This window comes from Drosophila nasuta, chromosome 3 (assembly GCF_023558535.2).
Source record: "Drosophila nasuta strain 15112-1781.00 chromosome 3, ASM2355853v1, whole genome shotgun sequence".
NCBI classification, from domain to species: Eukaryota; Metazoa; Arthropoda; class Insecta; order Diptera; family Drosophilidae; genus Drosophila; species Drosophila nasuta.
In genome coordinates, this window is record NC_083457.1 from 22,666,297 (window position 1) to 22,693,535 (window position 27,239).

At 37.7% G+C, this 27,239-nt stretch overlaps 2 protein-coding genes across 2 annotated transcripts; one reads left to right on the forward strand and one right to left on the reverse strand.

Annotated features, from left to right (window-relative positions):
- Positions 1–11,652: 11,652 nt before the first annotated feature.
- Positions 11,653–18,940, forward strand: LOC132790014 (homeobox protein orthopedia). Its single transcript, XM_060798422.1, has 5 exons — positions 11,653–12,171; positions 14,894–15,197; positions 15,346–15,475; positions 17,951–18,038; positions 18,164–18,940. The coding sequence occupies exons 1-5, from the start codon at positions 12,027–12,029 to the stop codon at positions 18,724–18,726; spliced, it is 1,230 nt and encodes a 409-aa protein (XP_060654405.1). The 5' UTR covers positions 11,653–12,026; the 3' UTR covers positions 18,727–18,940.
- A 6,834-nt stretch (positions 18,941–25,774) lies between these two features.
- Positions 25,775–26,277, reverse strand: LOC132790918 (uncharacterized). Its single transcript, XM_060799676.1, has 2 exons — positions 26,112–26,277; positions 25,775–26,055 (listed from the first exon to the last, which is right to left on the reverse strand). The coding sequence occupies exons 1-2, from the start codon at positions 26,179–26,181 to the stop codon at positions 25,931–25,933; spliced, it is 195 nt and encodes a 64-aa protein (XP_060655659.1). The 5' UTR covers positions 26,182–26,277; the 3' UTR covers positions 25,775–25,930.
- Between the last annotated feature and the right edge of the window lie 962 nt (positions 26,278–27,239).

Below are 27,239 nucleotides of genomic sequence, written 5' to 3' on the forward strand. Positions count from 1 at the left end.
AATTGCAATTTATGATTACTTATAAATAAGTTTAAAACGTAATATATAATAATAATAAATACAATAAAGTAAATTGAAGAGTCAAAACATTCATGCTATTTTTGATAATTTTGAAATAAGTTGACAACAAAAATGGACTCAAAAGCTGTTGATAATGCATCACAAACATTTTGTTTTTAGTTTCTTTTGTGTGTTTGGCACATCAAATGGATTATGCATTATGTTTGTTTTATATTCCCTGGCTAGACATTGCATTAGGCCAAAAGCAGCGACAATGAATTTTGCCAACCATTTGTCCAGTTGCGCAAATCACTTAAAATAAGCCGCAATATGAAAAGAGGAATGGGAGGAGGAGGAAGCACGTTGGGTATTGGCATTATGCAAGTGCCTATTAAAAGCATTCTCAGCATTTTGTTGCAGCTTATTGGCAAGCTACACCTGAAGAGGAGAGGAGAGAAGAAGTGAGGGGACTGGGGGCCAAAGTTGAATTTCTTAATGCATTTCCGTAGCGCAATTGAAGTCAAACTCAAGCCAAGGACTCTTCGCTGCAGGCGACAGGCTAATGTACAGCGGCAACAGCAACATGCCACACAGCAAAAATGGCAGGCTGCATGCAACTGCGGCATGCAACTGAAAGGCAGCGTCGCAGCTGAGCCAAAATGGCAAATCAACGTTGGCCTTTTTCACATTTTGCATTAGTAGCTCTGCGCATAAAATGTAATTTATAAAATGTAATATAATATCAACAGCACACACGGGGGAAAAAGAAAGAGAGGGACAGAGAGAGAGAGAGAGAGAGAGAGAGAGAGTAAGAGAGAGGGAGAGCCAGACACACTGAGAACACTGTTGGCACACAAACAATGCCATAAACATAGCCATAATGTCAACTGGCTTTTGTCCTTGTGGCTCATGCCGGCGACCTGCTGTTGTTGCCCTTCTTCCCCTCTCCCCACTCCACTCTCCAACCTCCTCGAACTGCTTCTGTTCGCAGCATTTATTTTATTTCATTAAAATGAGCAGAAAACAACGTCGCTTCAGCATCAGTCTCAGTCTCAGCTCTTGCAGAACTCCTTCTCTGCGGGCGCATATCCTTGTGCCTTTTTCGCCTTTATTATGATTTGAGGGTAATTACAATCCTTGCAGTCCAATTTTAATTCTATCATTGCGCCCGCATCTGCCACTGACAGTTAGTTGAGTTCATCTTCATTTCGTTTCGTTTTGTTTTGTGTCCACTTTTAATTTTATTCTCGCAATTATGAGTCATGCCAGATCCTTGCAAGTCCTTGCATGCCAAGCCATCAGCCATCAGGCAGCTAAATTCATTCGATAACTTGACTGCCGGCATGCATTAAGGCAACTATGCCATGGTCCTCGACTAATGCATAATGCAAACTGTTTTAGTGGCATTGTTGTTGCTGCTGCTTTCCTCTACTGAATTCTTGGCTTTGTTAAGCGTATTAGCCACAATATGGTCGCAGCACACATGCTACATAAAAGGCTTAAATTCGACTGAGCACATTTATCGATTGGCTAGAAAAGGGATCTGCCAAATTATCGATAATAATGCTTGGCATTATTATTATTATTATTATTATTATATTATTATTATTATTATATTATTATTATTATTATTATTATTATTATTATTATTATTATTATTATTATTATTATTATTATTATTATTATTATTATTATTATTATTATTATTATTATTATTATTATTATTATTATTATTATTATTATTATTATTATTATTATTATTATTATTATTATTATTATTATTATTATTGTTATACATAAATAATATATTATTTGCAGTATGATATTTTTATTTAGAACAATTATGATCTATAGATATTATTGGAGAATCTCTATTTGTACATCTTGAGTCTATTTCGACTTTTTCATTTACATATCTTTGTTAAGCGGAAATGGAAATAAGCGTGATATCCTTAACAAAATTTTAGATTCGCATTTATTAGCATCTACTGCACAATCTTTCTTCTCTTTCTCTTTCGCTCTCTACTGCCATCTCTCTCTGACTAACTGCTGCAAATTACAGTCATCATTTGAAAAGTCATTGCAACATTTCCGCATCTCTTTCCTGCCCCCGCTCCCACGTCAGAGTTCGTCTGCTTTGCACTCGAATTCACTTGATTACAAAGTAATTTATTGGAAAAACAGGCGACCAAGCAGAGATAGAAAGAGAGCACAAGAAAGTGTGTGTAAGAGATAAAGAGAGAGAGAGAGAGGGAGACAGTGAGAGCAAAGAGATTTGTCTAGCGTCCCTTCGTTTGGCCCTTTAGCTTATCCGTTGTGCATACGAAATGCGGCAAATCCCAAAAATCAACAAACAAATGAAAAGAAAATTCAATAAAATACGTTAAGGCAAGGAAACGCTAACCAGTGAGTTAGAAAGAGAGGGAGAAAGAGAGGAGCATACTCATCGTAAAGTAGCGAAAAGAAAAGCACACACAAGAAAAAAAAAACGAACTTGTGACGCAAACTAATTACAACTCAGCCTGAAATTGCGACTTCCAAGTGGGCGTGTTGCGTATACGCCCCGTTTATCCAAAGTGTTGCCACTTTCATTTCTCAGCCATCGCCTTTTTTTTACACGTTGCGTAAGGCGCATTTAATTGCGTATGCATTGCGTGTCCTCTCAAAGCAAATGCTGAAACTCCCACACAGATCTTAGAGTATCTCCCCTTCACTCTCTCTGTCTATCTCGCTCTAAAAAGAACTCGAATAAAATTAATTATTTTGTCAGTTGATATGGCAACGCTACCTCCCACATTACTCTCCACGTTCTTTTTTTTTATTTGTGGCACCCGCAAAAGCCGCAGCCACAAGGCCGCCACCTGCCAAGCCAAAATTGGCATGTTGTGTCAATATAGACGACAGACCGAGGCGAGAGAAGGCGGATGCCAGACGATGACATCCATTGAGCAACTACAACTCGAGGGTGACTCCAAACCCAAAACTGACAGAATAAAAAAAAAAAGTATTCAACCAAGTTTTTGCTTTAGCTTTGGCATCCGCATTCGCATCCCTCAACTAAACGCGTTGCCTGCGGTCATGTTATTTTTTGTCATTTCAACGTTTTGGTTTTGTGAATGTGTCAAACGGGTAGAGCAAGAGTTGGCTGCCCACACACACAACGCCTTTGAAAAGGATACTTCTTTAGACAGCTAACTCGCAGGGGTATTGCGTTAAGCTGTGCGACTAACAAGTTAGTCAAGAGGGCAAACCTTTTCTATAATTTGATAAATCCAAAGGTTATTACACTACCAACACTTAAGGCAACAAACTTTATTTACTGTTCAGTTCAATACCGTCCATTTAATTGCAGCGCCGAAAAGCACGCTATAGAAATCTTTTTGTCACTAGCTCGTAAGTTATGCAAAAGAGTTTATGTAATGCAGTTAACATACTTGCATTTGTACAAGGTTCCCCCCGCTAATCAAACTAGTGACGAAGAGTCGTTGACCAAACGTGACCGCAGCAACCTTAATTGCGAAACCAAAGCGTTTTGTAATAAAATCAAAACAAACAAAGCATGTCACCACCCCCAAAAGATGAGAGCCTGACGAACGCTTTCGCATCATACACAGAGATTGGGCCTGTGTCTGTGTATGTGTGTATGGGTATGTAGGCTGTGTGCAATGGCAACAACAAACCAACCACAGTTTTCCAAACAATTACAGGCAAATTGCGTTGAAATGAAATTTTGCAAACGTTCCGCTGTTCGATTTTTGCCATTTGCTTGCCAAATTTTTATGACTATTTTTTGGGACACACACACAGCAAAAAAAACAACTGGCGAAAAAATTTCATTACAATTGCGCAGCTGGCAGTGCCCAAGAGTAAAGAGTAACGAATAAAAAGTGACGCACAAAAGTATGCAACGCAAAATTGCGGCGATGCTAAATGCAGAACAAAGCGAAAGCGACATCCCAAAAAAAAAGAAGAAAAGAACGATGCGAGCAACAGACACAACTGCAGCAGACAAAGATTAAATGAACGCTAAACTGCTAACGAAAAAAGAGCACACAAAAAGAGAGTGAGAGAGAGATACACACATGTACACACATATCTATCGCATGTGGTTGCTGTCTTGCATATGTGCTAATCTCTGACGTTGATTTTTTGTTGCAGCTTTTAGGCGCAAACGTTTATTGCATTTAGTTTTCATTTTCGTGGCGAGAGGGCCCAAAAGTCAAACAGACCCAAAAAACTGAAAAACAGCTAAACGAGAAATTGCACTTGCTGTCGGTTTTCTGGGGGCGGGGGGGAGAATGAAGGACGGGAGGCGTGGCCCGTCGTCCATTGCATAAATGAATAAAAATGCCGACTTATTTGCACATGCTGAAAATTTAAGCGGTTTTAAACGCAATTGTTATAAATAAACACAACAAAAAAGTAACAAATTTCATTTCTGCAACGTTTTTGTTTGAGTTAAATTGTGTGCAAGTTTATCATCGTCTTTGCTTTTTTTGTTGTATTACGACGACGACGACGTCGTTGTATTTGTATTTTTTTGGGGCTGCTCTGCTGCTCCTCTCGTTGGTGGCGGGGCAAATAAGGAAATTTACAGCACTTGTGCAAACTCACACTCACACTAATACAAGCTCACATATGCACAGACAGACGCAATTGAATGCAATTTTGCATGGTATATTAAAAATTTTTTGCTTTTGCCAAGTTTTTTCTTTACTCTTCCATTTTTTTTTTTTTGGGTGCCAATTGTGTGTTACATTTCCGTCTGTAAAGAGGAATGAGAGGGTGGGGGAAAGAGGGAGGGGTGGGGCCGAGTGATGCTGTGGTGTCTGTGGTGCACTTTTTATTTTATTATGCGCACATTATGCTGCAGCAACAGCAACAGCAGCAACAATAACAATGAAAACCGTTTTTAATGAAATTTTTGAACAAGTTTCCCGAACGAGTGCAAAATGTGTGTATGTGTGTGGGGTGTGTGTTTGGTGTGTGGGTGTGTGTGTGAGGCTGCAATAAGCAGTGCAGCAACAAGCATTTATGATGAGTCCTGATGAGTCTCATCAGAAATTCATTTGCACTTTGGCTAGTGTGTGAATTGATTTCTCAATTGTCCATTTGCCAATCTCCCAATCTCACCGAAAACTCAATTCCAATCCAGCAATGCAGCAATCCAGCAATCTGGCAATCCTCCAACTCAACTATATAATTTTCACAGAAATTTCTTATGTCTTTTTGTGTGGAATGTGGAAGGAAAAGAAAGGCAAGGAGAGAAGAGGCTTTTTTCCTGGGGCACGCTTCACACGCGGGCCACAAAAGGTGTGTGATTACAATTGTTGTTTGTTCGCAGGGCGTGCTACGCCCACACATCCACACACACACACACATATGGCTGTGTGTAAGGACGCCATCAAAGGGCAAAGGCGATTCTCAAGCGCCTTATTGTGTTGCCATTTCTCAGTTGAGTTGAGTAGAGTTCAGTTTGTTTGTTTGTTTGGCTACATTTTTGCATATTTCTCAAGTCCTTTTGTTAGAGAGTCCTGGCTACAAAAACGACAGTAGCCATTTGGCCATTTGGTCATTTGTCCATTTCAGCCCATTGTTCGGCTGCTCAATTTTTATGTAATTCAAGTGCACAACAATGGCACAGGTAATTCTTATGAATTCCTTTCACATACTCGTACTCGCCACGAATCCAGCCTCTCTATCTTTCTTGTCTCTTGTCTCTCACATGTGCCGACTGACTTGGACACCACAGAAACTGGCCAATCTGTTGACGCCCAAGAAAACGCATGCATAATTATCTGGAACTAGTTGTCGGCGAAAGGCTTTCAAGTGTGTGTGAGCACAGCTCATGGCAGCTCATGTGACCTATTTAACGCTTATCTTTGCTCGAAATTCTCTTCATTGTCGTATGTGTGTTTTAATTTGCCCATAAAAAGGTGTCAATTTGCAGCATATGCGAATGTCTTACTTGGAACTGTGCAGTAGCTAAATAGGAAGATTACTCTATCTATCTATCTGGATCTTTTTGCCAACGCGTCTCTCAGTCTGCTCTGCACTTCCGCATATCCTGCTACTTAACTATGAAACACTCCTCGACTCTATCCTTTTTTTTTCATGCCCACCCGCCGCTGGGCATAATAAACGTTTCAATATTGTCAAACCGAAAAATGGCAAGACACAACTTGTGACTGGGATATTTATATATGCGGTCTGTGGTTGGTTTGGATCCCTTTTCCGTCTTGGCCAACGGAAGCTTTCATTTAGTGTCTGCCCATCTATGGCTCTATTTCTATGCCATTCCCTGCTGTGCCTTGACTGAATATTAAATTATGAAACTAAATGTCAAACAAGCGCTTGGTTTCACTCATCTGCCAACTGCTTCTTGGCGAATGCTGCTTGCTGCCCCTTGTGTTTGATTACGGCCACAAGCAGCAAAAGGATATTGAATAATTTCATCGCATCTCTCCCGCTCTCACATTCCCTCTCCCTCCCTTTCCCCATCCTCTCTCTGTCTGTCTGTGTGCTGTGGTTGTTGGCCTGGCCAACAGCTGCTCACTTATTGGTACATATTAAATTCTCCTGCCTACAAATGCCAGCTACTTGGCCAAAACTATTTCTGATTACCATTTGATGTCGCCACAAACCGAAATACAGGGTGATCCAATAATTAACAAAAATTAAATAACTTTTTTTTGTTTTTTAAGGAATTAAAGAGAATTTCTTAGGACATAATAACCAAATGATAAATAACATTTAAAGAATTATGACACAAATAATTTAAGTAAATATTTAAGAATTTGTCTTTTATTTGTCTTTTATAATTAATAATTGCTTTGTTTTGTAATTACAAAATATATTTTGAGAACATTATGTCAATAATATGTAAAGAAAATTTATAAATGAAGGTGGTTAAGAGGAGATTAAATGTACTCTTTATTATTATTTCTCTTTGCTACTGAAGCATATTACATTAAAAACTAGAATATTTTGTAAGTACAAAAAATGCATAAATAAAAACTGTATAAATTTTAAAATTATGCTATATAAATATGAATTAACAATTTTATAAATGTAAGTGTAAGAATATACTACACATAAGGTTTTCTTAAAAAAAACCATTTTAGAATCTTTAATTTACTGTGTCCTTCTGATATTTTTACTGAAATAAAATAGAATTTTCTATGAATTTATTTAAAAAGTAAATCAATGTGAAAAAAGAATCATAAGAAAAGTTTTAAAGATTAGTGCTTTATTATTGTTTCATTTTTTTGATTCTATATTATGATATTTGACTAAAATGTAGTAATTTAATCTGCAACTATTTACTTTTTTAAAGTATTTGAAGAATTTATTTTGCTTTAGGGATATAACAAGTTTAGTTTTCTTGGCACAGTAATTACTGATTGAGTCAATTGCAAATCCCATTTTTTGCGTTTATTAGTTTAATACAATAATAATTTTATTTTAAAATTTTTGTGTACCTTTCTTGTAATTTATTGCTATAAACTTTGATTTAGATTAGGCTGAAATTATTTATTAAATTTTTGAAATATGTAAAAATGTTACATTTTCCGCTTAACAAATTTGTTTTATTTTGTCATAGAATGAATGAATCCTAATTTTATATTTTTATTTTGCTATACAAGTAATTGAATAAATTCATATACTTCTCTTGTACTATCTCGATATTAAACTTTATTTATATTACTCTGACATTTATTGTTGAACTTGCTAATTAAGAAGTCAATTGCAAACCTCAGCAGAATGTCAGCTTCAGCTTAACCCCGTCCCGGTTCTCACAATGCAGTGTGCCTCGAAATCAAAGGGGCAAAAAACGAAAATTGAAAACCCCATGCGCCCTGTAATGAACCCTCTAAACTCCAGCAGCAGCAGCAACAGCAGCAGCAGCATCAGAAGCAGCAACAGTAGAAGCAGAAGCAGCAACAACAATGAGAGTAACAACACCAGCAACAAACAAGAACAAGAACAACAACAAGTTGCAAAGAAGCTCGACGATGCTGAAGCTGCGATTCAGCTCAACATCCGGCAGACAATAGAAGGCAGACGTTAAGTAGACGAAAAGTTTTTAGTTGGATTATATTTTAGAGCAGGGGGGAAATATTCACACACATACACACACGAACGCACACCCCAACACACACACACACATATAGACTGTGAAATTCGTTTTATTACTTTGATATATTAGATTTAATGGTTAAGAAAAATGTTGCCAGCAGCAGCAGCAGCTCTCTCTTTCTATCTCTCTCTCTCTTTCATGCTCTCCTTCTCTCTCTCTTGCACGACTTAGAAGCAGCCTCTCCTTCCCCCACACTATGCACACCTATACACACCCTTGGCTATTGTTGTAGTGGGTGTTGTGGGTCGTCATCGTCATCGTCATCGTCGTCGTCGCAGTTAACCTTATTAAAAGGTGAACACAGCCATGGCACCAGAGAGAATTGCCACAATGTGTTTACACGCAGGGAGAAAGGGAGGGGGATGAAGTTGGTGGGGGTTAGAAGGGAGGCCAAACACGATAATGACCTCAATGCTGGCCAAGTGTGTGTGCACAACAAACCGATGGCAGCCAATGAAAACGTAGTTGAATTGCGCATGTGCAAAGAGCGAATTTTGATTGAGATTGCTGCGAGGTTAGGGTTCATTTAAAGGGGGGAGCACAGAGAATGGAGGGGAGGGAGACACTGCACATTGATGTGCTAATTTAGAAATTACATTGAAGTGCAGCCTTCAATGAGTTTGAGTTTGACTTTGATTCAATTTGTCATTTCACACTTGCGCTAAATGGCTTTCGGGTTGTCATGGCCTGAAGTGGCATCATCATCAGTCAGTCTGTGGCAAGTGAAGTGCTGCTGCCATGTTGCAAGTAGATCTTGGCCCAGTTAACAGTTCAATTAGCAGACAAATTGATCAGCTTCTTATTATCGTCGATTGCATCAAGCATAATGGAATCTCTTTTGCTCTCTGCTTCTAAGTGCGTCGCATGATGCGGCATAAAAATATACATTATACTTCGATCGAAGATTAGGCTTGATCCAAGTGAGGGTCCTGGTACAGGTAGGCGCTCGCAGGGCCTGCAACTAAGTCCTGCGAGGATCTTTCTCGCTCTCTAGCCAGCTCTAAATTAAACGAACGCGCAATCGGATTTCTGAATGAAATCGCGTCCTATGAAAATATGATTAAGCGCCTCGGTTCTATGCTAATCACGCACACGGCCTAAGCTCATTGTCCTTGCGAGTGAGTGTCCTGTATGTCCTGCAGTGACGTGTGGCGTCACCCATCTGGCACCTTAATGAGTTTGGTCAACGCTGTGAGCGCTACTTGTTCACAGTTCCCGGGAAAGTCCCGCTTTGTTTGTCCGCGCGAGGTGTCCTGCGAGGTGCCGCTTGCATTGTCCTGCTGTCATCTTTTCAGCTTTGTTTGGGTGCAGCTCACAAAGGAATTGTGCAAGTTTCAACAAATTAAGCAGACCGTCATGCAGATCGCGTCTTGTAGCCGGCGTTCCCTCCTTAGCAGTGTAACAAAAGCGCTGCAAATATTCATCCATTGTGCGTTTTCTGGAATGTCAAATCTTTACTATAAATATGCCACTTCGTTGGCTCTTGTTGTTCTTTGTTATTATGCAACCTGTGCAGAGTGTTTTCGTTGCTGATAGTCTGTTAATATTGCATAAGCACGCAGCTTCCTAGGCAGGGACAAAGATTCTCTCTCTCTAAGCCAGGCTCAATGCAATCCCAGTGGGTGCTGAGGCGAGAGCAGAGGCTGAGGCTGCTTACCATAGACTAGCCTAAGATTTTCTTACTTTGAACCAAGATTAAAAACATTTTTAGCAACAATTTTATTTGAAATTTGAAATTTTGATAATACTCATGTGTATAACATCATACCGAAAGTGATAAAAATATCTACAAAATATAAATTAATTGAAGTTTTGAATTTTAAATTATTGATAAATTTTGTATTGCTATGACAATTTAACTTATTTAATATTATTCTTCAAATATAGCAAAGCATCTTGATTAAAATTATATTTATCTAATATTTAAAAATGATAGTTGGTTTTGTATATGTAGTCAATAATTTTCTTCAACTTTATGATAGTTCAATTTCTTATATTTTTTTAAGCTAGTATTTTAAGTGTGGGTATCTATTATCTTAAATTTTTTTACTGGAAAAATATATTTACTATTTTGATTATTTTTTGTGAAGTTGTTATCTTAACAAGACAATATTTTATAATCAACCAAATATTACACTTTGAGGTACTACTTCACTTTATTTATATTACTATATAAAGAGAATTAATTAGTTTCTAATATAATAATCATAATGCTCAAATATGTACAGTTATTTGTTAGGTATTTAAAACATTTTATGTCTGCTTCCCTTTACCGTCTTAGTACTTTTCTGTTTGCAAGAATGCTAATCAATTTTATTGAGATTTTTCCACTTATTAGTTCAGATTTATTCAAATGAAATGGTATATTGCTAAAATAAATTCCCCATTCCAAGCAAAACATTCTTTATTAGCTGAGGGCAAGTTCAAAATAGTTTCAATGCTCTCATTTTATTACTCTTATATAACTAAATATATAAATACAAAATACATAATACTCTTTATTATCATAGTTTATTCTTTAAATTTGTTAATGTTTCTAATTTAAATGTTTTAATTTAAGTACTTTATGCCGATAAACAGGTGTCTTATTAACAAGTTTTGTTTATCAAGAAAAACTTGTTTCTTCTAGATTCGCCAATCCACTAGATTAGGAAACTCGGCTCTACTTCGACGGCGGCTGCAATCCGCGAGACAGATCCGTTTAATCAATGAATCCGCGTGGTAGGTAAACCCGCTGCGGATGGCTCTAAGTAAAGGGGATTGCTCATTGAGCATTCGGATTGTTCAATGAAATTCTGGGCTCAATTCTTGAACCGAGCAGATCATAAAATTTGCGGGCCAAAAGGTAGCCGATGATGATGATGCTGGGAGAGGGCATAAAAAAGCGGAAATCATAAATGCGTTATAAATGGCCGACCAAAAAGGACCAGGTAGGAGCTAAAACTGTTTTGTGATTTGTTGATGCGTGCGTCAACTGAGAACAGAGTGAGTGTGTGTGTGTGTGAGAGAAAGGGAAAGCAAGAGCTAGAGCGAGAAGGGTGGCTAAAAGCAACGAGGAACGAGCTCAGTTTTAATGAGTGAAATTTATGAAATAAATAAAATTAATCAGCAAACATAGTTGCCCAGCTAAAGTAGATGGAGGAGCAGAGCAAGCGGGGGAATAAAATAGATAGAGAGAAAGAGAGTGTGTGACTGAGAAAGAGAGAGAGAGAGAGCTATAGACAGAGAGAGAGAGACTACCTGTGCTCAGCCAAACAAACAGACACACAGAGAGAGAGAGAGAGAGAGAGAGCGAGGAGATACACCACAAGCAACCCAATGGCAATGGGCAACTACCCTGCGCAAGTGAGACAGCAAAGTCGATGGCAGGATGCGAGAGTGCACGGCAAGGATACTGAGGCAACGCTTTGCTGTGTGCCTCGCCTCGCCCATTTCACTTGCCGCCAGCTGAAAAACGCCTCTCCGACGTATTTAATGCCCATGCTGAGCAGTTACCGAGCTCAGTCGGTGGTTGTTGATCGCAACGAGCGTACGTGTCAATCACTTCTCTTACGTTCTTGCCATCGCAGTGTAATTAACCGTAGTCGAATCGCCGTAGAACTCAAATCGAAATTTGCCCAAATTAAACATTTTGTGCGTGCGCGTTGCCGTTTTTCGAGTGTATTCATTGGCAGTTCACAACAATCGGTGAATTAATAACTGTGCGAAAAGTTCTTAAAGCAACTCTTGCCTGCCTCCCAAAGTTTTAATTAAAAGTGCCAACGTGTCATGCACCTCGTGAACTTATAGCGAACGGTCTAAGCAATACAAGAAGTACTTACAGCCAACTTGTTGTGATTGCTTTGTCGAGTGACGTGAGTCGAGAGTGTCCAAGAGTGAGTTGTAAATGATGATGAGCACAACGACAACAACACCACATCCAATAATGCCACCAGCCATGCGTCCAGTTCAAGAGAGTCCCGTGTCGCGACCCCGCGCCGTCTACAGCATCGATCAGATCCTCGGCAATCAGCATCAATCAAAACGCAGCGGTAAGTTTTATATCAGTACATGATTGTTGGTATATTAGTATATTTGTTAGTATTTTATTAGTAGCTTGAAACCATATAAAACTGCTAGACAATTGCCGACGGAGATCGTTCAATACTAGTTGAAGACATTAGTCGCAATTTATAATAATAATTATGAACGATTTCAAAAACAACTTAAATATTCTTTGGAATTGCAAATAACATTAAATTCAAATTCTATAAATAATAACAGAATCATTTAAAACTGAAAAGAAAGTAACTTTTTCTTTTAATTTTTGATTGTAATCAGTTAATCAGTAAAGAATGCAATTAAATAATTGAACTTACATATATATAGATACTTATCAGACTACTCAATTTATTTTGTTAAAAGTATAAGTATTCATTATTATTGTCTTATTTCTACAATCTTATAGAAAATTGTTCATTTTGCTTTAATTATTAATAGATAAGTGTTTGTTCTTTTTGTTGGTTATAATTGTTGATTACCTGATTTATCTATACAAAGTTCTCAAGCCAGTCTCGATAAATAAATTCAAATAAATTGTATAGAAAGCGACTTCAAATCTGACAGATTTGCAAATGAAGTTCCCATTAATAAAAACCTTACCATTCAAAAAGTTAAGTTCAATGAAGGGCAGCATTTAAAATAACATATAGTGCACGTAGTCATATCACTTAAATTGAGGTAAAGCTGAGCTATTGTCAAACCACATCAAAGGGACAGTTTTAACAAGTTGGTGGCATGCGGCATGTGGCATGTGAAGTGCCGTCTTCGTCGTATGCAAATGAGCACGGGAAAACATGGCCATAGTTTTTGGAGTACTAGCTACAAAAACTGGTCCTCCTCCTTCTCCTGCTGTTGCTGTCATCATCATCATCAACATCATCTCTACTCATGGCGCAATGGGGCGTTGCGTTGTGTTGGGCATCATGTTGTGGGCGTGGCCGATAGTCGAAGGCCCGCTGCGTGAAACGCGTCCATTATGCCCACCCAGTGCTCTGAGCAGGAATTCACCAGAGAAGAGAAGTAGTTACAATAAAAAAGAAGGAGAAATGAAAAGCAAGTAAAGCAAATCAAAACATATCATGATATCAGGAGGAGGTGCTAGTCAGGCAGTTGAAAATCGAAATCGGATTCAGATTCAGCTGCGAATTCAGTAATGAGACGCTTGACATCATTAGACCCATAATTAGATTGAGACTGACATTCATGAAGCGGAGAGCACCCAAATGTTGCTGTAACAAATTGTGACAACGTGCGCACCGCAGGACATCGTCAGCAAGCGGGATCGAATGAAGTGCACAAGCGCGCAATTTCATGCTCAATCGTATCCTGTTCGTCCTGCGAAACCAGCGCGTAATTTGATGCCTTCGAAATTACCTTTTTCGCCACAACAAGCGGCTGAAATGTTACGAAAATCGCATAATCGCAGCAAATACCCAAAACGATAAGGATAACAACAGGATCCAGGATCGCAGACGCTGCTGCTGCTCCGGCTGCTCCGGCTGCTGCTGCTGCTGTTGATATCCCGCTGTGTTGCAGGCTCATTGTCGTGTCACATCATTCAGAATATTATTAATTTGAGGTTCATTAAAATTTGATTACATGTTTCTTCTACAAAAACGTTGCTAGACTCGAACACACACACACATTTAAACGTCTACACACACGTGCAAAGGGCGTGTGAACGAGCTAAAGTCCTTTTTTTCGTTGGGGGGTAGCTGAAAGGGTTGTTGAAATACTTTCGCAACTGTAGCTTAAAAAGCGACTCAAAAAGTTAAAGTTAACAATTTCGCTGCTTATAATTATTTGTTATTGATTGCCAAATCAAATTGCGTGGCACTTACACATACACACAAAGACACACACATGCACACACACATAAGAAGCGAACACTTGAGAGCTTAAAACGTTTAAAATGGGGGTTAGATGGCATTCAATCAGGATATTACTACTTCAGTTACAATTGAATGGATTTGGTTTTTCGCAGCTGCCGAAACACTTTTAGCGCAACTTTCGATTCGATTCGTTTCATTTTATTTTTTATTTTATTCGATTTGATTCGATTTTTTACTTTTATTTTACTGTGCCCATTTGGCAAAACTTTGAAGCACTTGAAGTGAATTAAAAGGAACTTTTTTGTTACAGTTTGAGACATGCTCAAAATTCTTAGTAGAATAAGAAAAAATAAATGAAATGAAGTATTTGAATAAATTCAATTAGGTATTCAATTATATGTTATATGGATGGAGTAAGTGTTCAATATTTATCATTTATTTCTTAATACATGAAGTAAAATTAATTTAAAAACTTACTTCAAATTAATAAGTATAGAGTTGAACTTTTTTGTTATTTCATAAAAACGTTCTTCAACTATTTCATTATATTTTTAACAAAATTATTACATTTTGTTTTACAATATTTTGAACTTTATTAAAAAAAAAATAAAATTCAATAATAATTTTGTTAAATGCATTATTATACAACATTTTGAAATAGTGATATTACTTTTTTTTAATTGCATTTCTTCCAAAAAAATGTTTAATTTTTAATTTTATTTTTAGATTTTGATTTATTCTGAACTGTTTAAACTAAATCAAAATCTGAATAGGAAATAAAAGAAATGTAGTAAAATGTAAATATTTTTATATGATCTACTCTTACTATTATAATAATGATAATAATAATGCAATAATAACTTTAAATTCCATTTTTTAGATACTCCCAATGAGGTGCTCATCACGCACTCGCATCACATTCATAACCTGCACGGCGGCAACAGCAGTTTGCTGCAACATCAGCATCAACACCAACAGCAGCAGCAACATCAACTTCAGCACCAGCAACAATTGCAGCAACAACAACAGCAGCAGCAGCAACAACAACAACTGGTGACCAAGCGCGAAGATTCCCCCACGAATACGGATGGCGGCCTCGATGTCGACAACGATGATGAGCTGTCGTCGAGTCTCAATAATGGACATGATCTGGGCGATATGGAGAGGCCGCGTAAAGTTCGTAGGTAAGTCGACGACTTGATAAAGAGTATTTGTTAGGCAATCCGCTTAGCAGATAACAATCGTATTAGCCCATTGTTTAGGGGCACTTAACAAAAAACCGTAAATAGCAAACACAATCTTACCCTCGACATATTGTTTGACTATTTGCAGATCGCGCACAACTTTTACAACATTTCAATTGCATCAATTGGAGCGCGCATTCGAGAAGACACAATATCCCGATGTGTTCACAAGGGAGGATCTGGCCATGCGGCTGGATCTGAGTGAAGCACGCGTGCAGGTAATTTCCCCACACCATTTAGAATATTACTGAGATACTGAGAGTTGTAGAAATATATGTGTTTTTTATTGGAGTTGGCAATACAACGATTATTATACAATTAAATAAGGATTAGGCAGGTGAGCGGGGCAATTTAAGCAGCTTAGAAAGCTGTCGAATAACAACTAGATATGCATTTTATAATTGGCCAACTTATGTTCTGTTTTGGTAGCGAATGCAGTATGCAAAATCACGAACAATCAGAGGACTTAATTTGTAAATAGTCTTTTAAACACTTGGGTCGCCGTTTAGTTGGGGGTTGTTGTGCCTTTAAGGGTGGCAAAAGGACATTAGATATTGTGATTTTCCAAATGATTAAATCGAAAAGGGATGGGAATGGTAAAGGGAGAGGGAGGAAGCTGATAATACTCGCTTAACGTTTGGTGTTGGTATTTTTATTAACTCTACTTGCTGGGTAAACAATTAAAGTGGCTTTGGGTGGTGCACGCGGCAGGCAACGTGCTTAACACACGGCTACACATGTAATTGGGCATCGCTTCGATCCTGCTTCTTCTTCCTCTTCTTCTTCGCCTTGCACAATTCGATTTCAGTTGAAATGCTTTCAAGCACTTGAGTTGTTCGATTGTTGACAGATACCAATTCAGATATAAATACGGGCCATATATCTAGATACAATGATGAATGACAACAACAAAATGTAAAACAACTTGACCTAAGCGCTTGCACTCACTGAGGGATTACGGGACTCGTCCTGCTTCATGTATCCTTCGCCCTTTGCGTCCCCTGCAAATTGCCCGTTTCACGGTTCTCTGTATCCGTTGGCAGATTAAGCGTAATTGGTCATTGATTCACATACGTTATATGCCATACTCTCAGACTACTTCAATAGTAACAGATTTAGAGTGTTGTTTTCCCCCGTTTTCAATTCGTTTTTTTCTCTCGCTTTACACTTACGTATCTATCAGATACTTTTTTGTATCCGTCGCGGCAAAAAAAGGGGTTGGATGAACGTGCAATTATTTTGGGATTTGCATTGGGGCCCAACGCAATCAAAACATCACTTTTGGACAACGTCCCCAACGCAGAATTCAACTCAAAAACGTTTTTTTTTATGCCATTCGAAATATTTTTTTTAAGCTCGTTTCGCGTAACAAATCAGTTTGGAAAATATTTCAAGCGCTTTTCTCGCGAGTTCTTTAACGAAATGAGCAACAGAGAAATCTGATAATATTTCGTATTAAATTGAAAAAGTGTTTTAAAATATATTCAGCTTAGATATATTGGCATAAAATGTGTGAGCTTAAAATATAATATAGTTTTTTCATGTCATATTTTATTAACAGATTCAGAGCATTTTAAATGGTATTTTAAACTTCTTAAAACTTACTATAAATGATTGACTTTTAAAAGCAGATAAGTATCTTTCTGAAAAAGACGTGACAACTATTTTTGACTGACCTTTAAAAGCAGAGTAACATCTTTTAACAACTTTAACATTAGATTGGATTTTGATACACTTTTCTAATATTAAATTTCTAGATAATATTTAGTTTTTCTAGCTTGTGGCATGTTGCATAGATGTTGATCGCACATGTGTGATAAAATGGTGGCCGGATATCCGCAAATTCAACTTTTGCGTTCCGGGCCAGGTTTAAGTTGTTGGCCAAAGCCGCAATATAATTGCGCTGCTAACAATTAAAAAGCTTACAAAATCACAAGGGTTGCAGTAGCAGAGCGAAGAGGAAAGTTGTGAGAGACGGGAGGAGTGTGTGGGTGTGTGTGTGTGTGGCAGAGACATAGGATAATAATTGGCAGCAATTATAGCAAGGAAATCGTTGCTAATTTACTACTCGCACCGCTGCACGCATTGTTGTTGCAACATTGGATGCTCTCTGCAGACTGTGTGTGTGGGCGGAAGCGAGGGGAAGGCGGGCCGAAACAGGGTGTCTATAATTGCACAACTCTATTTGCGTATGTCTGCTGCACAGAATCGACATCGTCGTCGTCGTCGTTGTCTTCGTTGAGTGATTTCAATTTACAAACAATTAATTTTCTTAATATGCGAAGAAGAGACACACAAGCCACTTGTGCCACAATGGCTTGTGACAAATGTTCCGGCCGAGGCAACACGGACGGAAGTGCTTTGGGCCCACGCCCAGTTGCCATGGTCCATGTCGTTGCCAACCCTCTGAGCGTCAAGTGACGAAAAAGTGCATAAGACACCCCAACACAAATCGTTCGCATCGTCTGCAAATCAGAGTTGCACACTTCCGATTGGATGCCATTGTGTTTTCTCTCTTCGACTCCGGCGACATCTCTGCCTCTGCCTCTGCTTCTGTCTCCAACTCCAACTCCGACTGCAAGTTGATCAAACTTGAGGGCTGAGGCAATTAGAAGCTTGTCCATTTTGCATACGCAACTCGCAAAAGTGAAACTCGTAACTCAAACTCTAACTCGTTTTCTTCTTCATTGCAGGTCTGGTTCCAGAATAGACGCGCCAAATGGCGTAAACGTGAGAAGTTTATGAATCAGGACAAGGCTGGTTACCTGCTGCCCGATCAAGGTGAGTTTCGTTTTGCCAATTGCCAATTGTCAATTACTCAAATTACGTGTGCCACATAATTCAATTGCACTCACACTTCATTCACTCGCAATACTAATTCAATCAATGATTATTCCCTTTCGCAGGTCTGCCAGAGTTTCCGCTGGGCATTCCACTGCCGCCACACGCACTTCCGGGCCATCCGGCAGCGCTTCCCGCCGAGTTTTGGCCACCGCACTTTGCGTTGCATCAACACTTCAATCCCGGCCTGTTGCCCCAGCAGCTGATGCCACCGCACTACAAGTTGCCCAACTTCCACACGCTGCTCTCCCAGTACATGGGTCTCAGCAATTTGAATGGCATCTTTGGCGCCGGCGCCGCTGCCGCCGCCGCTGCTGCCAGCGGTTGTGGCTCAGCGGCAGCGGTGGCTGCTGCGGCAGCTGCCTCGGCGGGTTATCCACAGAATCTCTCGCTGCATCCCGCTTCGTCTGCTCAAGTGAGCCCGCCCTGCAGCAACAGCAGTCCGCGGGAGAGTCCCAACTCGTTGGCGCCGCATCCGCTGCACTCGACGCCGCACAGTTCGGCCACAACGCTGATCTCTGGCGACTTGTCGCTCACCTCGACGGCAGCGCAGTCGCCGCGCAGCGCTGCCGGCGGCAGCAGCAACGCCTCCACGCCCGTCTCGGTGGTGACCAAGAGCGAAGACTGAATCCCGGAGAGTGTCCAGCGAGTGGACACAATGTGGTGATACAATGGACAAGGAAACCGATTGTGTATATAGCGTATTTAGAGTGCAGCTGCAGTAGTAGAAGACACACACACACAAATTGCAAATAAGTGACATTTAATTAATAACTAATAATTAATTAGAATTGTAACAATGCTGTAAATGAACTATGATCTAAGTTAAAAAATAAATTAATACAAGAAGAAACCAAGTGAATTTTAATTAGTTGGTAGAATGGGAAAACATTAGTATAGTAGAGTTGATATTGATATTTATATATCTAATGATTGAAAATTAAATGGGAAATGGGAAAACATGAGTAGAGTTGATATCGATATTTATATATCTAATAATTGAAAATTAAATGGGAAAACATTAGTAGAGTCGATATTGATATTTATATTTCTAATGATTAATTAAAATAATAGATAAAGTGAGCAGTAGATTTTGTTGGGATAAGAGACAATTTTAGATGAGTTGGAATTGAAATTGTTATTTCCTACGATCTATACTAAAAGATTAAAGATTAAATGAACATAAAAAGAGAGTGAATGATTTTTAACTTTGTTTGGAAAATAGCAAAAATACTTGAAACAATTAATGAATGAAAAGTTTGCGTAAAATTTTAATATTTGTATTTGCAAACATTGAATTTTGTATCGATAATTGTTTCACATTAATGATTATCTGAATTTAGAGATATATAACATAGATATGAAAACATTTTCAATTAAGATATAGTACAATTGGTCAAATATCTGTTAGAGTATATAAAGAATAAATATTTCGTTAACTTCACAGTTTAACATCAATTAGGGTGGAAATATTTAAAATCTGCTTATTAACAAATATATATATGTATATACATAAATTACTTTAATTGCGATTCTCGCTTCGGGTCACATACGTACTTCCTTAATATATTTGGGAGAACATACCGTAGAAGGACACAGATTAAAATAGATGAAAAATATTAATAAATTAATTAATTAATAAGAATTTGTTAGTAGTGAATTAGAAACAGAATTAAATATATTGAAAGTAGAAAGGTAAAAAATTAAATATAATTCGAATATTGCTGAACTGTATTAGCAGCAGGTTAAAAGAGGTTCCCATATCATCTCATATTAATAAATTGATTGCCTTAAGTCTTTTTCAATGAATAAAGTTGCGATATAAACGTGCGAAATGATATGATAATAGCAGTACCGATAAAAAACATTGTTACGCTCATAATATAAATGTAATAAAAGACAGTTTGGAAGCAGTTAATCGCGTCTAGGATCAACATATTCATTGTCGAGTTGCTTTGTTCAGCAGAATACGAGTGTAATTACAATTGAAGCGAGAAATTAACAATTGATGAAAAGTAACTCGTAATCTAGGCAGCACTTGAGAGCTGACTGAATTGTATGGAAGCTGTCGACCTTTTTGGGATGCACGGCGAGTCAATGGGAATGATCTTGGGCATCAAAGTGAAGGTGAAGTGGCTCAAAAAGAAGCCCGAAGGGGAATGCGCCTCAATGCCTCTTTGAATGAGGCAGAGAGAAGTAGGAGAAAGGGAAGTTCAAATCGAATAATAATCTTGATATTATGTCAAAATTGCAAGGCAGAAAAAGGAAATGTTGCACAACATGCAACACACACAGACACACACACATACAAACTGGGAGTGAAGAAGACGAGTCGAAGGAATCGCATTGTGTGTGCCGCAGACAGCAGCGGAAACAGCAGCTATGAAGGATGTAAGCTAAAGGATTTTGCACAATTTTCAAGTGCCGAGCGAGTGAACGAACAAACGATGGTGGTGCAAAAAGGACCTCGCTGAACTGAACTGCATGCTAGCTCCGTTTGTTCATAGTATCGCATCACATTGCCAGGATCCGCCGTGCTTCTTTGTGTGTCCTGTGCCTGGCCGCATGCAGAGCTAAATGCTGTATTGATATCTCGTAATTTGTGCCATAATTACTTTTTAATAATTCCTTTTGCGCCACAGGACATCGCTTTGTGTGTGCAACGGCCTTAAATTTAATAAAACTCCTGGCTTCTGTCCCTGGCTCCTGGCCAGGGTAACAATTTGATTACACTTAACAGTTCGCTCCACAGTTCGTGGGTCAAAATTGAATTCCTTGCGCAAATACGACGACTGCGACCATATATTAACATCATCAACATCATTACCATCATCATTATGTCATCAAAATGTACAAATGCGCGACTTAACGGATTTGTTGTAACTGCAAGTCGAGCACCAGCAAATACATACCATACACACACACACTCATACTCCTCATCGTCTTCGTCCTGGCAATCGCTCGCTTTGCATAAAGGAGGCCCAGCGTCAGCGTTGTCAAAGAAGCTTTCATAAAACTCATATGCAAAAGCATCTCACGGGTGGGCAGCAAAAGACATCCAATCTGCACCGCTTTTTGCACTTCTCCAAAACGAGTCCCAATATTATTTTATATAGCAGGCTAACAACTGAGATGTGGAATAGATATATCTCTCAAAATTCAGATATTATTAGCGTTAAACTGCACATTAGAAACCGAACTTAATTGTAGTTTTGTTTAAAGCACTTTTGAAGACAGATAAAATTTCAGGAAACTAATATCTCAGCTTTGGTAGAATTATCTTCAAAATTTAAATTGGAAACTTCAATTTCACAAATTTCGAGTGATATAATCTGAAGTTGATATAATCTTAACGTTCTTTTTATTATTTTATTGTTTATTAAACCAAAGGAAATTAAGGACAAAATATAAATAATAAAATATGAAATATGAAATAATAAAAACAAAATTTGAAAGTGGTCGTGAATTTTACATTTAAATAAATTAATATAATGCAAAGTGATACAATATTAGAAACTAATTTTAAGTAGAAGAAAGTATTTTTTAATAATACCTTTTCATTATAAACCAAAAAAATATGTTTAAAAGTTTCATTTTATAATGATAATAATAATATTTTTAAATTATTAAAAGGTTCTATTATTTTACACATTTTAAAACCTTGACTTGAGAGAAACCAAGTATTTGTATTATTTTTTTTTTAAGTTTTCCTGTTGAAGAAAGTCTCTTCTTTAATAATGTTTATTTTTAACTTTTTAACAAAATATTTTCAAACTATTTTAGACGTTTTAGGATCTTTCTACAATTATTATGTGTGTATTATTAAAAAATTATTGTATTTTCAAATGTACTTATTGTATTCATTATTTTGTCTTAAATGTATAAATTATATATATTTTATCTTATGTGTGTAATTTTTAACCCAGTCTTCAAGAGCATTCAGCTGTCGTTGCAAGCCTTCGAATTTTTATCTTGTTTCTATTGACGAAAATTCAATAAGTTGAAGTAGATCTTTTATTTGTGCAAGTGTTTGGCCAAGCTGCATGGGCTCCAGGGGGGTTGCAGAGGGGAAATGATTGGGCTGAGCCATAGAGGCCCCCCTGCCGAATGTCCTTGTGTATGTGTGTGTGTGTGTGTATAAGGTTGTGTGTGCTAGGAATTTCATTCAGTGTGCAAATGCAGCGCCACTCTGCGGGCTATAAATATATGAAATTTATCAAGTGGCCTTTTGAGTTTCGTATTTTGTGGCTCTATGAAATTGAGTGTCGAGTGCGCTGCCAATGTGCGAGTGTATGTGTTTGTGTGTGTGTGAGAGAGTATTTGCATTGAGCTCACCTTGTAAATGTATCTCAGATGTGTGTGTGTATGTATCTCAAATATAATCAAGCACATTGCCATTTTGCTTGCAGTTTTATGAACCTCTTCACGAGTTCCGCGAACAATGAAATGAAAATCAATTTTGGGCTCGACACTTGAGCTCGAGCGCATTAAAATGGCAACAGTAACAGTTACGCAAAACAACTCAAAGCGCAGGGGGGCCAACATAATGAGGGGAGGCAGGTCACTTGAAAGACTGCCAGCATTTCGCTTTACATAACGAGCACAACTGTTGACGACGACAGCAGAAAAATGTGTATCTGTATCTGTAGCTGTATCTGTGTATCTGCATCTGCGGCTGAATACAGCGGTAATTAAACAAGTTAAATCCGCTCAACAGATGCTCAAGTCAGATTTCATTTCAACTGCCTTATCGTCTGCTGTTTCGTTTCGTCATCATCATGTTGCACTTAAAAATTATTTAATTCATCAAAAAGTTGTCAGCGAAATAATTATGGCAGCTTGTCTCGCGGTCTGAAGGAGCTGCCTAATGAGCGCCATTTTGCACAAAAGCAAAAGGACGACGGACGAAGGACGCAGGACAGCGCCACGTTAATTACGGTAATTTGTACCGACTTGAGAAGCAGTTGCCGCTGTTGCTGTTGCAGTTGCTGTTGCTGTTTCTGTTGTTGTGGCAGTCTCAAATATCGCATGTCATCGCATATTTGATCGGTTGACGATCGTCAACACACCGCAATATGCAATTGCAACAATTTCCGACAGGATACACAAGTACTTTGACGTGCTCTCCCACTCTCTAAGCATCCTGGCGACAGTCGAACTAACCGAAATGCGATACTTTTTGTCCCGATCTCAGCGCGCATTTCAAAGTAAGCCGACGATCCTCTGAGCTGAGATTGAGACGGAGACGAAGACTTGAGCTACGATTGTCGGCGAGAGAAAGTGAAGTGAAGTGAAGTTGTTGCTTTCCTTTTTCTAGCTGACTTCAATGAGCTAAGCTGTGCCTTATTTATCGTTTTGCTGATCGATGCCAAGCAGCAACAGCAGAAGCAGCTGACTGATCTCGGCTGTTGTCCTTAAGTGCGAGTCCTTGCGATTAAAGAATGAGCAGTAGCCCCGTTGCTTTTGTTTACGCTATTTGCCAAAATGGTTTCATGCCTCATTTCATTCGATTTGCCAACCTTTCGCCTTGCCGTGGTCAGCTTGCAATGCCCAGGTAGCTGCAGCTGCAGCTCCCACAGCTCCTTGTCCTCGTCCTTGCTGTGCAATTGTGCAGTTAATTGTGTCCTCATTAGCCAATGGTCGCTTCTGGTGGTTCTCTACCTCAACAATGGGCACTAGACACATTCTCGCATTTCGGCATTTAATTGACGACATTTTCTATTTTCTATTTACTTTTCATTTGTATCTTTAGACTCTAGAGATCTAAATGATCGTGTCTTAAGTATTAAGGTAGCTAGTTTTGTTCATTTTGATATTGATACTTTTGGCAAAAATGGTGAAAAGAAAAAGTGGTTGCTGTTGTCAACAAAATGAGGGACGAATGAATAAAAATAGATACAGTTCAAATACACTTTTATAACTTTAAAATATTAGGTTTTGAATTAGACACTAATAATATCTGATATTTCGATCCAATATTTATATTTGCCTATATATAATATTATATTCGATTTTGGAAGAACTATCAACATAAATAAACTGTGTAAATGAAAATTGATGTAAATTGATTTAAAGTACTTGGACAATAAAGTAAGAATTGTAGCCATTGACATTTAAATTTAATTGTTCGTTATTTGCTTAAAATTAAAAGAGTAATGTGAGAAGGAAACTTGGAATTTAAAATATTTGACAAATTTTCTATAAAATGCCTTAACTTGATATATAAGCTACGTAAAAATATTGTATTAATTATTTACTGATCTTTTTATGTTTTATAATTAAACATAAAATTAATAATGAAATAAACAAAATTAAAAATCTTTAATACTTAAAAATATGAAATAAATCGTATATAGTTTTTTTATGTTTCAAGCTTCACAATTACTTTACAAATATATCTTAATATCTAAGCTACTAAAAAATACGAAATAAATTGTGGAGTGTTGCTTTTATGTTTCAAGATTTAAAATTTAAAATAATATTATATTAATAATAAAAAAATTCTTTAAATTTAAAATCTAAAATACTTAAAAATATTAAATATATGTATACAGTTTTTTTATGTTTCAAGCTTCATAATTTCCTAATGCATAACAAAAGATTTAGTTTTAAATTAAAGAGTACAAATCTAAAAATTTTTCAATTAATTGAATTTTTGTAACTTTTAAGAATTTTAAGAATTCTCTACAAAATTAGGGATTAAACTTTGCTCTGATTCTTCACTTCTCATACATTAAGTTTCACACTAAATATTTCATTGTGCTAAAGTATTGGCATTCAAATGGAGTCATCAAAGTAAATCTATGCAATATTCTATAATGTTCGCATGTCTATTATTAGGGGTTAACTCGGTTATTTCTTGGAAATTCAATCGTGATACCCATAAAACCCTTAAAGTAATAAAGTCATGTGTGTGTATGGGAAAAGGGGTAAGAGAAAGTTTTGGCGTTAGCTGCGAACTGCGAACGAGCCATGCTTATTTATAATGATAATAAATTAAATAAACAAACAAATATATCAACGCGAAAGATCCGTGTACACACACGCCAAAGTATTAAATAGAGCAAAAAATACTATTAAATTAAGTTAATCAAATGTGTATGCGCTGTGAAATTGAGCAGCTGTCTGAATGGATGGATTCATGGTTAGATATTTTGTATTCACCTTGCCGCGGGCATTCGACAAAAAAAGAGAAAAAAAACACAACCACAGGCTCATAAATAATATTAATAAAAGGCAAAAGCAACAACAAAAGGCTCGAGTGCGAGATTGTGAGTGTGTGAGGCATGTGTGTGTCTGTGTGTGTGTCATTGCTGTTAAACTTTGTTTACATTTTGTTTATTAAACGACGCGGAAAACTAGTGACATTCACACACATGCAGTTGGGAGAGAGAGGACGGAGGGAGGGGAAGAGAGAGCGTGTTATAAACTATCAAGTCACAGCTGAGTGAGAATTTGCTACCCCTTTTTTGGCAACACCCTGGCTAAGAGTTGGCTGGGGTGTTGGCCAAAAGCGCGTTGGCAATGAGAGCGTATTTGATTTTAATTAAATTTCCGTAACTTTGTCACAAATTTGTATTTGTCTAACCTTCCCCCGGACACCCTCCTCTCTTCAGTGCACCCCTCAGAGTGCAACCCTTTGTAGTATTATAGTATAGCGTGCAAGTTGTTGTCGCTTTTAGTTTTGTTTGTTTTTATTATATTCGACGGAGTATTTTTGGGGAACAGAGTTTCCATGATTAATTGCCAGGTGAAAAAGGCAGCTCGACAGGTGTTGCTGTTACTCACAACTTTGCATTTTGATTTGGATACGATGACGATGATTGTTGATCCTAGAGATCCACATTTGATTGCTGCTTCAGACGTGCACCTTCCGCTTGACCCATTTCATTCCACGGCTCAGTTATGGAATTCAATTCTTGCAGCACTTGCGGCGAACGCGCCAAATGAGTGCGTTCTACAAACTGAGAGTTATCGGCTACATAAATAATGAATACTTTTTTCAATACTTACCCAATTCATTGGATATATAATTGATGGAGGAATTGATGGGCCAATCAAAGTCAGAAGGTGCAACACGCATCTTTAAAAGTTCCAAAACAAAATTTCGTTTGCTTTACTCACGAATCGAACTGCTCGAATTTTGAAGTGGCAAACTAAATGTGTTCGATAATCTCATCGTAATGGTCTAAAACAAGGCCATCTAGATTGAGTTGAACTCAGAAATACAGTTGCTTGATTTGGCCCAATTATTACGCCTGATTTAATAAACTGAATGGCACTCTTAACTGCCGCTAAGTGACAGCTAATCGGTCGTCGAACGAAGCGAGAGAGGGAGATGGAGAGAGAGAGAAGGCACATCAAACAAAATTGATGACAATTCCCTTAGCTTCCCCCATTTTGTCGTCTGTCGTCATTCACGCTGACAACGGAAACCGGAAACGCGCCACAAATTGCAAAGTTTGAGCATTGTGAATGTCGCCTTCGCCTTCGCTTTCGACGTCTTCTTCGGTCTTTGACTTTGGCGAATTAATTTTATTTCATTTGAGTTTATTTGTTTTTTTTTTTTGATCTGCTGGCAATTTTTGCTCTATTGCGTATTGACAGCAATTTTCCTTTTCACTTTTCGCATTTCCCATGATTATGCGACGATTATAATAAATGCGAATTTCCTCAGCCATTTCCTTGACTGTGGCCAACAATTTAGCATTTCTTTTTTCCACTTCCAAGACCATATTGAAGTGCAATGAAGTTTTTATCGCAGTGGGCGTGGCCAGCTGCAAATGTTGCACCTACTGGGCGGGAGGGTATAAAGTGGAGTATACACAGTTGATAGGAGCAAATAATAATGCAAGGAGAAGTTGCTGAAAGGTTTGGGAGAAAATGTTACTGGGAATTGAAAATTTATATGTTATAAAATTTGATTTGAACGAATTTATTCAGTATTGACATCGGTAAGAGAATTTGCTGCAAATTTAAAGAAATTTTATTACATTTTATTTGAAAAGTAATAAAATAAAAATGACCAATATACTGCTGATAATATTTTTCATTTTTGTAAAATTTACTTTTGAACTAAGCTAACTTATTTTTTTTAATAAATTACTGGTTTTCGACTCGTCAAAGATATTTTATATATTG